At 37.6% G+C, this 18,022-nt stretch overlaps 1 protein-coding gene across 5 annotated transcripts in view; it reads left to right on the top strand.

Annotated features, from left to right (window-relative positions):
* The window catches only part of NFKB1 (nuclear factor kappa B subunit 1), a 134,911-nt gene that overhangs the window by 76,232 nt on the left and 40,657 nt on the right, over positions 1–18,022 (top strand). For all 5 annotated transcript variants that reach the window (XM_070392014.1, XM_070392032.1, XM_070392023.1 and 2 more), the window contains 3 exons: positions 12,129–12,292; positions 15,057–15,215; positions 16,665–16,769. In XM_070392014.1, coding sequence (XP_070248115.1) covers positions 12,129–12,292; positions 15,057–15,215; positions 16,665–16,769 — 428 coding nt within the window. The remainder of the gene's footprint in view (positions 1–12,128; positions 12,293–15,056; positions 15,216–16,664; positions 16,770–18,022) is intronic.

Raw genomic sequence — 18,022 nt, 5'->3', positions numbered from 1 at the left:
TTTGAGCATGAAGTGGATAGATAAATATTGTTTCAGCTCTGTGCTACTTAGGGAGTGTGCCACAGGTAAGAAGTCAAAGAATGCAAATTTGTTTTGCCATTAATTAGACTTGAAATGTAAATACCAAGTGACTTCTTCATTTAAGGTTGGTCAGACCGATCAGACCAACCAGTGAAAGAAGTATTATAAAAATAAATTCAGTCCAAAAGCAGTAAGAAATTTTAAATTTATTTAATTTTTTTAAATATCTTTCAGGGTTTCCTAATACTGGTTTAAATAGTTTGTCTTATAAGTACCGCGCGCTAACCGATTGCGCCACTGGAGCTCCTGGTTTAAATAGTTTGTGATATAATCCCAGTTAATCTGGACTGCTCATTCAAAAGAAAGGAATTGCTTAAGTCAACTGTAATTAAGCTGATGGTAGCATTTCAGGCTTTGAATTCCGATCAAGTTTCAAGTCAGTTGTTCTTGGGGAGGCCGAGCTTTCATGTTCCTAGGCATTTCTTTGTTTGACTGTAAAAATATTCAAGTGTGAAAAACCTAGAGAGAGAGCTTTCTTTTAAGTCACTAAAATCTGATGCTTTTGATGTTAGAAAAAAAAAAGGACTCTAGATTGAAGGAAGAAGCTTAAATTGATTTGAAAAATTCAACTGTGCTTTACATAAACTTGTTTCAACATCCTCCTGAAAGACTGGCCTGTTTCCTGTTGTGTGTCATGGTTGGTTCGTGGTCTGTGTTGGAATAGCCTTGCAGTTCCTAACTGACCCGTGAGAGCTTGGAAATGCTGCGTGACTGTCAGGGTTTCAGACGAATGGATCACTTAGTGTTTCTGCAGATGTACTCCAGGCTGCTGTCAGTTTGAAGTGTTATTCTCTTTGGTCCTGTTTAATCTGTGTGACAATCATATCCTTTAGAGGAAATTATGGATGAAGTTCCCTACTAATATTTGTTACTATAAAACTTCCAGTATGTTGCCTGTAATTTGGTGTTTCTGTGGTTTAGTTTAGTAACCTTTCAGGATTCTCGAAGGAACTAATGGCTATTTATTTGGGGACCTACAGCAGAGTTGAAGTAAATTCCGTTTCCAAGGCAAGTGAGGAAATCTTTTACTCTTTTGCAGTGCTAGAGTGTGGGGTTCAATAGTTGGGAGAACACATTCATTCACACTGAATTCATTCATTCATTCATTCAACAAACATTCTGATCATCTAAGTTCCTAAATCTGATCTCAAGATATCTGGTCATAGTGCTGTGGGACTTCCTAACCCTATACAATTTCCCTGAGAAATTTAATCCAGAGGATGCCACTTGAGAGTTGCAATAGACTCAGTAGCCTCTTGTTCAATGTTCTATAAAACATTGGTACTCCCTTTGTAATTTGATTTTTAACAGAAACTTTTGCTTACAATATTTTCCAAAATGCAGTATTTCCTTCATGATTCATTTGTGTGTGTGTTAGAACCTGTTGCATTTTAGTTGAAAAAATATCATGCTAGTAGTTTGGAAACCAGAATTCTATTTTCATTTCTGTCACTCTCAACAGTAGGACTGGGGATAATTTTTTAAAACATGTTTTTATTGATTTTATAAAGAGGGGAAGGGACAGGGAGAGGGAGATAGAAACATCAGACAGAGAGAAACATCGATCAGCTGCCTCCTCATGCCCTCTACCAGGTTTTGAGCCCACAACCCAAGGGATGTGCCCTGACCGGACTCAAACCGTTACCTCCTGGATTATAGGTCCATGCTCAACCACTGAGCCACCCTGGCTGGAGTGGACTGGGGACAATTTGCATGACTTCTTGAGAACTTGAATTTCTTCCCTTCTAAAATATGTGTTGAGCTACAGAATTCATCTCCAGGCTTTTTACATCTCCATAATTCTAGACTGAACTGACTTTAAGCTAATGTTATGGAGTAACATGAGCAGACTTGCCACATATGTATTTGTGGTATGTCATTGATTATTATTTAGTTCTAACTTGTAGGTAAGAAGAACACATAGAGAAATCTAGGAAGATAGCCAGCGTTATTCCTTAGACTTGTCAATACTAGAAATGGAAGATAACCTGTTTTCAATAATATAGCTTAGGCCAAGAGTACAATATAGATTTACAAGCAGGGCACTGATCCAACACATCAAGAAAGCTATATTAAAAAGGACACTGAGAAGATAAATAACATTTAAATTATTAAAACCAAAAGAATTACCTTTCTTTGGGGTTCTCAGTAAAACTTAGTTTCTATTTTCAAATATATTTTATCTATATTAAAATATTCATGATTGTGGGTTTGATTGCTTTAACTTGAGGCATTTGCCCTTTTAAATTTTTTTAGTTAGCCTTAATTTTGCCTTTATATTTTTTATTCATTTATTTAGTTAGTCTTTAGTGCTGGTCCTCATAAATATAATCTTAGTTTGGTATTATATTTTTGACCCTGAATATCAACAATCTGGTTCAACAACATTTTGGTTCTCTGAAATTTTCAGGCAATAGAAACTGTTGTTTGACTTTGCCTTAAGCAACCATCCTCACCAATAATCACCACACCCTCCATTTGTTTCCTGGCAACCCTAATTTAGAGATGTGAAGTCTTTTTTTTTTAACTAAAATTTATGGCATATACCAATTAGTAAGCACTAGAAGTAGATATATAATTTTAAAACATGCAAAAGAGGAATGTGGCCTTCCCTCAAGGAATTAGTGCAGACCACATTAAATTGTTGTTTTTGAGGGTCCAAAAAACAATTAATTATTGGCAGTTTCATCTGGGTCAGCCTTAGTACACACAAAAGGAGTGTTTGGAGAAAATAGGCAAAGTATGGACTAAGATTGTAAGTATCCAACTTCCAAATTCGGGTGTGAGTTGAAGGCTGCTTTTTTTATATAAAAATTTTTAAATTCTTGTGGGCCAAAGAAATTATGCACAGTGTCAAAATGGCAAGGAACTGACAAGCTTTACACAGGAAGAAAATATTTGTAAATCATATGCCCAACAAAGATATTTATATCCAGAATATCTAAGGCAAATTACTTTACAGACACTGTTTGTAGACTTCTTTTATTTATTTATTTTAAATTTATCTTTATTGTTGAAAGTATTACAGATGTCCCCTTTTTTCCCATTGACCCCCTCCACCCTGTACCCTTCCCCAGCCCTTCACTACACTGTTGTCTGTGTCAGTGGGTTATGCATATATGCATGTAAGTTTTTTGGTTAATCTCTCCCCACCCCCACCTTCCATCTGAGATTTGTCAGTCTGTTTCATGCTTCTGTGTCTCTGGATCTATTTTGTTCATCAGCTTATTTTGTTCATTAGATTTCACATATAAGTGAGATCATGTGATGCTTATCTTTCTCTGACTGGCTTATTTCGCTTAGCATAATACTCTCCAGGTTCTTCCATGCTGTCTCAAAGAGTAAGAGTTCTTTCTTTTTTATAGCAGTGTAGTATTCCACTGTGTAGATGTACCACAGTTTTTTAATCCACTCATCTGCTGATGGGCACTTAGGCTGTTTCCAAATCTTAGCTATGGTAAATTACCACAGCTTTTTTATCCACTAGTCTACTGATGGCCACTTGAGCTGTTTCCAGTTCTTAGCTATTGCAGATTGTGCTGTTATGACATAGGGATGCATATATTCTTTCTGATTGGTGTTTTGGGTTTCTTAAGACATATTCTAGAAGTGGGATTGCTGCATCAAATGGCAATTCCATTTTTAATTTTTTGAGGAAACTCAATACTGTTTTCCATAGTGGCTGTACCAGTCTGCATTCCCACCAGCCGTGTATTAGGGTTCCCTTTTCTCCACATCCTCACCAGCACTCGTCATTTGTTGATTTATTAATGATCGCTATGCTGACAGATTTGAGGTGATACCTCATTATTGTTTTAATTTGCATCTCTCTGATGATTAGTGACTTGGAGCATTTTTTCATATGTCTCTTGGCCATCTATATGTCTACTTTGGAGAAGTGTGTATTTAGGTCCTTTGCTTATTTTTCAGTTGGATAGTTTGTTATCAATGAAATCCCTATTATAATACCAATGGCATATTTCACAGAGCTAGAACAAACACTCCAAAAATTTACATGGAACCAAAAAAGACCCTGAATAGCTACAGCAATCTTGAGAAAGAACAAAGTTGGAGGAATCACAATATCAGATATCAAGTTATACTCCAAAGCCACTATAATCAAAACAGCCTGGAACTGGCACAGAAACAGTCATATAGATCAATGAGTCAGAACAGAGAACCCAGAAATAGACCCAAGCCATTAACGCTCAATTGATATTTGACAAAGGAGACAAGAGCATACAGTGAACTCAGGAGAGTCTCTTCAATAAATGGTGTTGAGAAAATTGCACAGGTACATGCAAAAAAATGAAACTAGACCACCAACTTACTCCATACACAAAAAAAATCTCAAAATGGATAAAAGACTTAAATGTAAATCATGAAACCATAAAAATCCTGGAAGAAATCATAGGCAGCAAAATCTCAGACATCTCTGATAGCAATATATTTACCAATACCTCTAGGGCAAGGGAAACAAAGGAGAAAATAAACAAATGGCACTACATCAAAATAAAAAGCTCTGCACAGCAAAAGAAACCATCAACAAAAATGAAAAGGGAGCTCACTGTATGGGAGAACATACTTGCCAATGATACATCTGCTAAGGCAGGGGTCCTCAAACTACGGCCCGCGGGCCACATGCAAATACAAATATTGTATTTGTTCCCGTTTTGTTGTTTTACTTCAAAATAAGATATGTGCAGTGTGCATAGGAATTTGTTCATAGTTTTTTTTTTTTAACTATAGTCTGGCCCTCCAACGGTCTGAGGGACAGTGAACTGGCCCCCTGTTTAAAAAGTTTGAGGACCCCTGTGCTAAGGGAATAATTTCCAAAATATGTAGACTGCTTTTAAATCTTAGGCGAGCTCTGAAGTCAGTGTTTGAGTCCTGAACGGAATTATGGGCAGGTGAAGGGGCAACTTTAGAATCCCAACCCAATGACACTGGGATTTGAACCTTCCCAGAGGACAGCAGCAGTCCCCCGCTGATGAAGATGCTGGAAACATCTGGCCCAGTGCAGAGGATATCAAACCTGGCTGCGAATTAAAGTCACCTTAGGTCACTTTATAAAAATACTGATGCCAGCCCTGCTCCCAGAGATACTGATCTCTTTGGTCTCACATAGTGTAGAGCAGCGGTTCTCAACCTTTAGCGTGACTGGCAATCTCCCAGAGGAGTTGTTAAAACACAAGTTGCTGAACCCCACCCTCAGAGTTGCTCATTCAGTAGGTTTGGGAGAGGGCCCCAAAATTTACATTTTAATAAGTTCTGAAGTAATGCTGATACTGCTGGTCTAGAGACTTCTCTTTGAAAACCACTGGTGTGGAAGAATGTGGCATTTTGAGTAAGAAACAGGATTGTCGTCTTGGTCTTATTAGCTGTCACCACCTTTTTTTTATTTTTGTCAGGTTTTATTGAAGTATAATTTAAATACTGTAATACAAACCTTTAAAGTGAACAGTTCTATGAATTTTGACACATACTCATCTATGCATCACTGTCAAGGTATAGGTCAGTTGTATCATCCCCCAAAGCCTCTGTGTGCCCTCCTCCCATTCCAGGCCCTGACAACTCTTGGTCTGATTTCTAGCCCTATAGTTTAGTCTTTCCAGAACGATATACAAATGGAATCACACAACATGTCGCATTTTTAAATCTGGCTTTCACTTTGCATAATGTATTTGAGATTCCTCCAGGTTGATGTGTATATCAGTAGTTTATTCCTTCTAATTGAAATATTTGGTTTGTTTCTAGTTTTTTTATGACAAAAACACTTTTTGTGTGAACATAAGTTTTTATTTCTCTTGTGCTTGAGTAACTATTGAGTGGTATTTTAGGGATGCATTTACGTTGATAAGAAACTGCTACATTGTTTTCCAAAGTGGCTGTGCCATTTTGCATCCCATGTATTTAACATTTATGATTCTCAATTTTTTAAGGTGCTTGTGTTAATAGTGTCTGTTCTTCATTTTCTATTACATTTTATTATAGAAACTTTCAAACACATACAAAAATAGAAAGAATATAATTGAGCTATTCTTTGTATCCCTGTGTACCCATCACCCAACTTCAACAATTATTACATAGCCAGTCTTCATTTAAATATACTCCTGTCTAAATAATCTTTCAGTTATTGATAACTGATTTAGTGCCATTGTGATAAGAGAATACTTGGTATGATTTGAATCCTTTTAAATTTATTGAGACATGTTTTATGGATCAGACTATGTGCTGTCCTGGTAAATGATTCCGGGTACTTAAAAAAGAATGATTAACCTGGTCAAGTTGAATGAACGTTCCATAAATGTCAATTAGGTCAAGTTGTTTGATAGTGTTGTTCAAATCTTCTGTGTCCTTACTAATTTTCTCCCTACTTGTTCTATCAATTATTGAGAGAGGGTGTTGAAATCTCTGACTATATTTATAGATATACCTAGTTCTTCTTTCAGTTCTATAAGATTTTGCTGCTTATATTGTGAATCTCTTTTATTAGACACATAAATATTTAGTATTCTTAAGTCCTCCTAATGAATCGATCCCTTTTTCATTATGAAATTATCCTTTTTATCCCTAGTAATATTCTTTGCTCTAAACTCTACCTAAACTGATATTAATATAGCTGCTTAACTTTCTTTTGATTAATGTTAGTTTGGAACATTTTTTTCCATTCTTTAGTTTTAACCTATTTGTGTCTTTATGTTCAAAGTAAATATTCTCTGTATATAGTTGGGTCTTACTTTTTTTATTCCATTTGACACTGCCTTTTAATTGGGGGACTTAAATAACTTATATTTAATCCAATTACTGATATAGCTATGTTCAGATTTATCATCTTGCTCTTTGTTTTCTAATAGTCACATCTGTTTTTGTTCCTCTTTTTCTGCCTTCTTTTAGATTAATTATTTGTTATGATTTCATTTTATCCCTATTTGGTTTATAACTTTTTGTATTTTTAGCACTTAGTTTATAGTATACATCTTAAAGTTAATAAGTCTGACTTTAAGTACATTACATCTCTTCATGTATAGTATATGAACAGTATACTTTCTTTTTTTGTCAAAATCAATTTCTATCCTTTCAAAAATTTGATTTTATAGTATTCATTTTGAATAAATTTTTTAATTACAGTTGACATACATTATTATATTAGTTTCAGGTGTACAACATAGTGATTAGACATTTATATATCTTATGAAGTGATCACCCTAATAAGTTTAGCACCCAGCTGACACCATATATAGTTATTACAATATTATTGACTATTTCCTCTATACTGTACTTTTGAACAGTAAACTTTCATTTCCTTTCTCTTAGCTTTTGTGCTGTTGTGTCATATATTCTACATTTTATATATATAAATATATATGTTTAAATAAATATATGTATAACTATATTATATACATATGTAAATATATATTATAACACATGTTGGTGTAAAACATGATGCAATATATTGTTTTTATTTTTGCTTTAAACAGTCAATCATCTTTTAAAGAAATTTTAAATAAGGAAAAATGTAATATATTAACTATTTTCAGTGTTCTTCATTCTGTTTCATAGTCAGACGTCCATCTAAGTTGATTTTCTTCTGCCTGAAGCCCCTTCTTTAATTTTTCTGTAGTACTGATCTGATGCTGATAAATTCTTTCAGTTGTTGTACATTTTTAACCTCTTTGTTTCATCTTTGTTTTTCAAATATATTTTTGAAGAGTATAGAATTCTATATTGGCAATGTTTTTCTTACATGTCCTCAATATGTACTGCTCTAGGGTGATCTGGCTGGTCTTAGTTTCCAACAAGAAATCTCTCCTCATTTTTATTTTTGTTCCTATTCACATAGTGTATCTTTTTTTCTCTATTAGCCTTTCAGATTTTTTTCTGCATCACTAGTTTTAAGCAATTTTATTATAATGGATTTCAGTGTATTGTCTTTCATGTATCTTGTGCCTTAGGGTTTATTAAAATTCTTGGATCTCTGGTCAAAAACTTTTCAGCCATTATTTTTTAAAATATTTTTTCCATTCCTCTTTTTCCTCTTCTCTGGGACACCAATCACATGTATATTTGGCTGTTTCAAATTGTGTCACAGCTCATTATCAGTTCTTTTAAAAATATTTTTTATTTTTTTCCTGTTTAATTTTAGATAGTTCTATTACTGTGTCCTCAGGTTCACTAATCTTTTTATCTGTCATGTCTAATATGTTCTTAATTTTATCTAGTGTATTTTTCTTCTCTGACATTATAGTTTTCATCTCTACAGGTTTGTTTGGGGTCTCTTTTCTATCTTCCATAATGCTTTCTGTTTTCTTGACCATTGATTATATGGACCATATCTATAATAGCAATTTCAATGTACTTGCCTACAAATTCTTTGTCCTCTCTCATTTGTATATGTGTTTCCATTAATTGATTTTTATCCTCATTATGAGTTATATTTTCCTACTTCTTTGCATGCTTGGCAGTTGTTGTTTTTATTGGATGGCAGACATTTTGAACTTTGGATATTACATGCTGTATTTTTTTTGTATGTTTTTAAATATTTTTGAGCATTGGGATAAAGGTAAATTTGAGAACAGTTTGATTCTTTCTAGACTTACTTTTATGCTTTGTTAGAGAAACCAAAGCAGCCTTTACTTTAGAGTTAATTTGATACCATTAGTAAGGCATTTCTGAATATTCATCCTGATGATTTATGTATTTCAAAATTTCTTGAATTATTCCAGCCCTGTGTGTCCTCCAAGAATTGTCTGCCTGCTCCTCTTTGGTGGTTCTTTTCCCAGCCTTGGGTCATTTCCTCACAAACATGCTCGATAGTACTCAGCCGAGCACTCAAGGTGAAGCCCCTGTATATCTCTGAGCATCTCTCTGTATGTAGTTCTTTTCCCTCTGGGGCTCTGCCTGTGAATTCTAGCCTCCTCAAATTTTTAACTCTGTCTCCTCAACTCTGGGAGATCACCAAGTCTGGTTTGGGGCCCCCCTTCCTGTGTTGCAGCCTAGAAACTCTAAGCTGTAAGCCAGCATAATTGTAGGATTCATTGTATTTGTTTCCCTTTTCTTAAGAATCACTGTCCTGTGCTGCCTATTGTCCAGTGTCTGAAAACTGTTTTGTTTTTTTTTTCATTTGTTTTTTGTTGTGGTGGTTGTTTAAGGTGAAAGGTTCTTTCTGGTCTCTGATACTCCATCATCACTTGATGCAGAAGACTGACTTCTATATTGTTTCATTTATTACCAGAGTAAATTCTCTGTTCACATAATAATAATGAGGATGTTGCCTTTTCTACAGGGATTAAATAAAATAGTATACATGAAAAGTACCCTATAGATGATAAAGTGTAAAGTGCTACAAATATATTTGCCATTGCCATTACCTAGGAGAGTACCTCGTTTTCCCATAGTTTTGGATGTTCTTTATAGGAATAAGGCTTAAAAGACCAAAAAATGGAGATTTGGTTTTTGAGAAATTACCAATGCCTCCAGGCATAGTAGTATGCCATGTTGTGTATTTTTCTGTGCTTTATTAATTCATGCATTCATTGATTCAATAGATATTTATTAGACATCCATTGTTTTATATACTGGATATCTCTGCCCTCAAGGAGTTTAAATTCTCTCTTAGCATATTTTCTTCTGTTTATGTCTCAACTATCCCAGTTTCTCCTATCACTGTCTGGACATGTGTCTCATTCTGTCTGTGGGCCTCTGTCTGAAGGCTCATCTCATTCTACCTTCGCTCCTATGTTTTCTTTCCATCGTTTATCTGGTCTTTCCACATTGTTGTATTATTTGCTTCATTCAATCCAGTTGTCATATATTTCTGTCTTCTCTATACTTATCTTCTTTTTCTTCTTTTTGGGTGAATGTCAGAGTAAAACAAAAGACCTTCCAAATGCTTACTGGGCTTTAAAAGATCTGTGCTACCACTTCCCTCTTTGAACCCCTGAACCTCTTCTTCATTATCCTCTATCCACTCGGCCTCCTTGCCATTACTGTTTTTAGAAAACACCAGGCATGACCCTACTTCAGGGTGCTTGCACTTGCTATTCTTCCACATATCTACGTCTTCCCCCTCACTTCCTTCAAGTCTTTGCTCAGTTGTTGTCTTTTCCATGAGCCTTTTCTGGCCTCACTCTATTTTAAAGTGTCATGCCTTCTACTACTTCTTCTGTTCCCTACCTTATTTTTCTTGGTAACACTTATCTTCTAGATTATACTATAAAATCTGCTTCTTTTCTTCTCTGTTGTTGCACTAGCATATAAGTTCTATGAAACTCGGGATTTCTTTATTGCTGATAGGAGCAATAGGACACTGCCTGCCTGACACTAATAAGGAGTTGAGTAAATATTTGTTGAATGAATGAGTCTCCTTAGTAAAGTGCTTTTTTGTTTGTTATATTACATTTTTTAAATACTAGAGGCCCGTTGCACAAAGAGATTCGTGCAATAGGCCTTCCCTTCCCCTGGCTGCTGGCACCAGTTTTCCTCCGGCACCCGGGACCTAGGCCTTCGCTCCGCGAGAGCCTTCAGTCTTCGCTCCTCCACTTCACGCCTATGTATGCAAACTAACCGCCATCTTTGTTGGGTTAATTTGCATACTCTCCTGATTGGCTGGTGAGCGTAGCACAGGAATGGTCAATTTACTTTTTTGTCTATTATTAGGTAAGACTAGAGGTACGGTGCATGAAATTTGTGCATGGAGGGGATTTCTCTCAGCCCAGCCTGCACCCTCTCTAATCGGGGTTCCCTTGGGGGATGTCTGACTGCTGGTTTAGGCCCAATCCCTGTGGGACTCACAATCTGGGACTGCAGGTTCCTAACCGCTCACCTGCCTGCCTGCCTGATCACCCCTAACTGCCTCTGACTGCCTCTGCCTCCGGGCCTCTCTCTGGGCCTGATCCATAGCCTCTGTGGCAGCTGCGGATCAGGCCCCACCTCTCTCTCTCTCTCTCTCTCTCTCTCTCTCTCTCCAGGGCCTCGCCAGCAGTCATGGTGGTTGCTGATTAGGCCCTGCCTCTCTCTCCAGGCCTCTCTCCGGGCCTGATCTGCAGCCGCCGAGGCAGCAGTGAGGTCATTAGGCCTCCGCCCAGCCCAGGCCAGAGGCTAACAACTTCACCGCCCCTGCTTTACCTCCCCCTCACCCCCATGAACCCCTCCACTACCCCGCACCCCCACCCCCCACAACCCCACCTGGTGACTGGTCATCCGTCTGGTCATTTAGGATGTGAGGGCCCCTGGTCTTTTATAATGTAGATGCTTCTTTCATATACTTTATTTAAAAAATAAATGGTTGGAGCATTTTATATATTTTCTTTAGAAATCCCTTAAATTGCTTTATTTAGCTTATTAATGTATTTTGTCCTATAGGAATGTAACCATCACGATAAAAGGTTCTCCATCCCTGATTACAGATATACCTTCAGGCATGAATCCATGTAGAATTAGGAAACATTCTAGTAGTAATGAATAATTTCAACCTTATAGATAACCTAGGAGGAGGTGGAATTCCTGGAAGGGGGACCCCAAACAGGACCTAGACTTTAAATTCCATTCAGAAATCCAAGGATAATCCAAAAACAAACCAACAAATTATTCGAAATATAATATTCCTCTTATTCTGAGAAAAAGTTAGAAAAGTTAGTACTGTATTTGAATTAAAATATTTTATACAACTCTCCTAGAAAATACTTTAAAATGAGTCCATGTAAAATTTTCTATTAGGTTATATATGCCTGTCTACCCCACTCCCTTCATCATAATTTGAAAGTCTAATAAACTCTAAAAACCGAAAGGTTTTGCTAAATTTACCACAGACTCATTTAGTGGAAAAACCCAATCTGTTCTGAAGGGACAGCTGGTTATAATCTTTATTTTCCCATTTGGTGAGTCTACTTTATATATTTCTGCAGAAATACTAACGTGTTTGACTATGGTGTGGGCCCCAGTGATTGAGGACCTGTGTGTGTGTTTTTTAAATTCTCTGTGCTCAAGTGAAACCATATATTCCAGTCATTGACTGCCTAACCTTTGGTTGTTTTTGATTTATCCAGCTTTGCAAACCTAGGTATACTTCATGTGACAAAGAAAAAAGTATTTGAAACACTGGAAGCACGAATGACAGATGCGTGCATTAGGGGCTATAATCCCGGACTTTTGGTGCATCCTGAACTTGCCTATTTGCAAGCAGAAGGTGGAGGAGACCGGCAGCTCACAGGTGAGTGTCACTCTCCCATCCTTGCTTTTTTGAGAGCTCAGGCTCTTATTTCTCGTGTGTAGACTATGTCCTCATCTGGATGCCTCAAGTTTCTCTTTCTCTCAATCTGTACCCCAAGCTGCTCCCACTCTTTTCCTGCTCAGAAACCTTTGATGACATCCTGCTACCTCTAGAATAAAATCTGTACCTCCATAGCCTGGCATACAAAGCCCTCACAGTCTGGCCCCGCCCACCTTTCTAGCCTCATCTTCAGTCCCACCTGCCCCTACCTCTGCCCACCTCTGCCCCCTGAACAGTCGTGCACCTCCATACCTTTGTATGTGTATTTCTCTACTTAAAACCACCTTTCCCTTTTCAACCTGTCAAAACCAATTCATTATTCAAGACTTAGTTTAAAAACAGCTCCTCTCTTTTATCTCCCCCAGCTCACCCTCTTATAAGGAATCTTTCTTTCTTTGGATACTTCAGGCACATTATAAACTATTGTCTTTGTCATTAAAATGCTATGATTTTATGTTTTCCTGCCTTCGCTCATATTTTTTTCTTTCAGCCCCAAACCTTGTCCCATCACCTGTACCATTTCTGCTTTTATATGTTCTCCTTTAGTCTGGCCAGATGAGCTCACATTCAGATGATCCAATCATCATTTTCCACCATGTTCCATCTTCTGATATCCAGACTCTAAACCTCCTCATCATCTTTGACCCTCCTCCACTATGTGCTGCATGTCCAGCTAGTAGTCCATCTATGCTGTGCTCTCTCTCGTGCTCCACTCCATTTTTGCTGCTCTGTTTTGTCTCTCCCCACTTCTAATCCAGTTTACACCCAATGGTCAGATGGATCTCACCACTACTTAGTGCAGGGGTGGGCAACCCCTGGCACGCGTGCCAAACATGGCACGCCAGTAACTTTTGCTGACACACGAAACCCTCTCTTATAATCTTCCATTTACAATTTTTTTCTTAATATCGACTTTTTTATTTTTCAGATAAATTCAGTGTAGGTACATCTTAGATAAATAAATAATTTTACATAACAAGTTATCTTAAAGACCATAGACATGGATTGATGAGAGAGGGGAAGAGCAATTTCAGTAGTGTTGAAAACAAACTATTGAGGACTTGGAATGCCATTCCAGAAAATTTTTTCTGTTTAAAAAACGTTGCAACAGCATTACTCTCCATGTTTTCATCCACATACACTTGTGAATCTTTGTTCTCAGTGATGAATTTTGTTAAGTCTCATAATAGGAGTAGCCTGACGGATGAAAGTAGTAGCTTGTGCATATCTGAAGGTCACGAAATATAACCTGATGTAAAATCTCTGTCATCAGTGATGCAGCAGCAAAAGCCCCACTGATAATATCAAACGGAGTCATAAAGTTTTCTGTCAGACTATCAGTGTACATGTATACATTAAAAAATAAATGTATTTTTCATCATCAATACTGTGTTTTTGATGCTCGAATGAATTTTATTATTTCTTCAAGGTTATTCACATACATACACCTTAAGAGATATCAAGTAGGTGTAACATGTTCTCAAAAAATTAGGGTTGGCACGCAGAAGAATTTTGAATCAGAGATTTTGCTGGTTTTGGCACACACTCACAAAAAGGTTGCCCACCCCTGACTTATTGTCTCCCAAGAGCTGGCCCCAGTCTGTATTCCCAACTCGATTTCCCACCATGTCCCTTCATGTCAAACTGAACTACTGCAGAAGGCACCATGGTTTCTCACTTCCTCACCTTGCCACATTCTTTCTGTACTTGAATCTTCCCTCTTTCTAGAATGCCCTTATTCACCCTCTTCATAAGTGCAAGTCCTACCATCTCTTCAAGTTATAGAGCAAACATCTCTTCTGCTCCAAAGCCTTTGGGTTCTCCCCTCCTTTGGAATTCCATATCACTTCATCCGTAGCTCTTGGACTGTCCTCATCACCTGAATTATCACCTTTTATGATATAAGATAATTATGATTATATCCATCAGCATGAAAGTTCCATCAGGGGCAAGGAAGGAGCCAAATGTAGTTGAGTCATTTAGTTGCTTCAAAAGTACTTTCTGCCGGAACCGGTTTGGCTCAGTGGATAGAGCGTCGGCCTGCGGACTGAAAGGTCCCAGGTTCGATTCCGGTCAAGGGCATGTACCTGGGTTGCGGGCACATCCCCAGTGGGAGGTGTGCAGGAGGCAGCTGGTCGATGTTTCTCTCTCATCGATGTTTCTAACTCTCTATCTCTCTCCCTTCCTCTCTGTAAAAATCAAAAAAAAAATCAATAAAATATATAAAAAAAAAAAAACAAAAAAAACAAAAGTACTTTCTGAGTACCTACTATGTGCAAAGGAGGGTGCTAGGCATTGTGGAATGAACACAGTCTCTGTGCTCAAAGAGTTTTGGGATACTTAATTTTCACATTTCACTAAACCACTGATGCACAGTGGTTTATTCCGTTCTAGTCCATCACATTGTTTGTATCTTCAACTCTTACTGTAGAGAGAAAAGGGAGAGTTCGTGGAGAGAGAGGAAAGGAGAGGCACTTTGCTACATGGAGGACAGATTTTACCGTAATCCACAGGAAATGCAAATCTTCTTTAGATGGCTTTAATTTTGGATGACATATATGGGATAAATTTAAAATTTTTATTAACAACATGAAGAATTAAAAAATTTTTTTTTTCATTTCAAGCTTATGTTATTGGGGCTTGAAAAAAGCACTCCATCTAAAATGTTCTCGCTTCACCCTTGCCCTGTGCTGTATGGTCCTAGATCGGGAAAAGGAGATCATCCGCCAGGCAGCTCTTCAGCAGGCGAAGGAGATGGACCTCAGCGTGGTGCGGCTCATGTTTACAGCTTTCCTCCCTGACAGCACCGGCAGCTTCACCAGGCCCCTGGAACCCGTGGTATCAGATGCCATCTACGACAGCAGTGAGTGCTTGGCTTTTCGTGGGAGGCAGCTCCGTAGAATGTCAAGAACAGACTTGCAGCCTGCCCTGGCAGTTACTTACTAGCTCTGAGTCCCCGGGCAAGTAATTAATTACTTGGAACCTCATGTTTATCATCTACAAAACGGGAATACTAAAATCTAATGTAAAAAGTTGATGTCAGGGTGGAGGGGGTCAGGAGGGAAGAGAGGAGACGTCCGTAATACTTTCAGCAATAAAGATAAATTAGGAAAAAGGTTGAAATGTTAAAAGGTGCTCAATAAATGTAGTTATCCTCTCTCAGATGTGCATTTTAGTTTTTCATGTGTAATGCCAAAACTCTCATTCCTTACCAAGGCCTTGCTATGAGGGTATAGTGTTTGTGCTCTTAGATGAGAAAAGTGTCTTAATTTTTTCCATTGGGAGTCTGAACAAAAGTTAATAAAAGACAGCTATTTTTCTTACCCACCTAATTCTCATATTTTTGATAGCCTTATCAAGATAGAAACTTCAGGTTAACCGAGAGAGCAGCATAGATAGTATGTGGCTTCAAATTTCTATTTTAGTCTGTGGTTCCTAGAATTTTTAAAGACTTTTACAATGCTCTTCAAATTTACCATACAAATTTGTGTAGTAAAATTTTTGGTATGTGTGAGATTTATGAAACAGATATTCCCAGAAAGCCTGCAAGTGCACCACGTAGGCTCATTGACAGTTTCTAGGGTTTGGCCTGAGTAGGAAACTCCAGGCTCCAAGGACAACTAACTGATTTCTCTAATTTAAACACGTTTGAAAGGAAGTGAAAGAGTTATAAAATGATGTAGACTCATATATCAAAGTTCATCTTAAAATGCAGGTGTTGGGGGAACAAGAAAAAAGGAAGCTTTATACCATTACCACACAAAACTTTTGCCCCTAACCACACAGAATTCTAATTTAGTTTGGGGAAAAGAAATATAACATCTCCATTTTTCCTTTTTGTAGAATAAAAGTTAATAGGTTAAGAAAATGGTGTTTCTTCTAAAGTTATAGGACTCTTGTAAATGGTACATCAGTATCATGGAAATAAGCTTGGGCTGAGTCTTGACCTAATTGAAATTCCACCAACCCATGGCTTCGTTCCTCCCTGAACGTCAGAAGAGCTCTTTCTTTCTGTCTCGGTCTCCTTGACTGTGTTAGTGGGAGAAACCGAGACTGCTCCTGTCGGCCTCCTCTATTTGGGTGGTAATGAATGACCCATACCCAAGAGTGCTCTGCAGACTTCAGAAGGCATTTTTGTTTCATTTGTATCCTTGCTAAAACAATATGAGTGAAAGCATCCATTTAAATTTTCATTTGTTTAATCTGTGTTAAGGGCAGGGTCCCTCATAAGCGATCGGCTTATGAGGATAAACCAGGTGCTTGTGGAGCTGAGGCTAACCCAGGGTGGTTTTTGCTTTCCTCCTGTGGACAGAAGCCCCCAACGCGTCCAACTTGAAAATTGTACGAATGGACAGGACAGCTGGATGCGTAACTGGAGGGGAAGAGATTTATCTTCTCTGTGACAAGGTTCAGAAAGGTAAATATATGACGTGATCCCAAGATGTGAAATATTTTGAGTGTGTCTGTGAGTCACTTTTTGACAGTGGAGATCCCTTGAACATTTCACATTTCACCTCTTCCAACTGTATCTGTATTTTTTTAAACCCAACTAATTCATTTAAAATTTTTCAACAGAAGTAAAGAGAAATTCTAAAATGGTGGTAATCAGTGACATGTTAATGTTTTTATGCTTCAAAGTTTAGTATCTGAACTTAGTTAAACTAACAGAAATGAGAAATAGTCCATGCTTCACACACACACACACACACACACACACACACACACACACACTAATGTTTGTGTCTATTACATGCTGTGCCATGAGTCAGCTCTGACTCCCGGCCATCCTATGAATGAGCGATGTCCACAGTGTCCTGTCCTCAACAGCCCCGCTCGGCTCCTGGAGACTCATGCCTGTGGCTTCTTTCATGGAGTCAGTCCATCTCCTGTTTGTGCTTCCTCTTCTCCGGCTGCCATCTGGCTTTCCAGCATTGTTGTCTTTTTCAAATAATCTGCCCTGAGTTGTGTTGTCATTTTTGCCTCCAGTGAGTTTCAGGCTGAATTTGCGGGGAGAGCTTCTCCAGCTGCTCTCACAGGACATTGGGATGTCAGCTAAGAAAAAGGAAGAATAATTTTGACCTTCAGAAAAGGTTCTTGACATTAATCGTGTGAAATATAGATTAATAAATTAGAAAAAGCTTACAGAGATTTTATTATTTTCTCAAACTTCACTCATTTTTAAAATAAAATGATTGAAAGTATAGTATAATAAAGATCTGCTCACTACAAAGTGAGGAGCATTTTTAAAGTAAGCAGATAGACAAGTGGAAATAGAGCCCCTAAATAAGTGAATTGTGGCTTTAAAAAGAAGAAAATTCTCATTTGAGGCTAAATGCTCTGAGGTAAAAAGTCTGAAAAAAGAAATCAGACTTTAAGGTAAATGTATATGTCTTTATCCAAAAAAAAAAAATTACACTTTCTCTGCTTATCCTGGTTGTCAACCTTTTTTTTAAACCCATTCTATTCAAGTAATACACATTTCCAGATTCCTGGGCAAGCCAGGGAGATGCCAACCTGGGTTACACTGTCATATTTCTGCAGAAGTAAAATCCATGACTGAAGTGTGAAATGTCGGCATTCTAAATTTAATCTGAAGGGACTTGACGAACTTAATATTTTTAACAGTTTTCCAGTAAGGATTAATAAAGTATTATAGTGAGGCAGTTTAGG

Source organism: Myotis yumanensis, unplaced genomic scaffold (genome assembly GCF_028538775.1).
Source record: "Myotis yumanensis isolate MYYU_CA2020_CCGP unplaced genomic scaffold, mMyoYum1.0.hap1 SCAF_1, whole genome shotgun sequence".
Taxonomy (NCBI): domain Eukaryota; kingdom Metazoa; phylum Chordata; class Mammalia; order Chiroptera; family Vespertilionidae; genus Myotis; species Myotis yumanensis.
The sequence above is the reverse complement of the archived record's forward strand: the minus strand, read 5'-3'. Positions and strand labels throughout refer to the sequence as shown.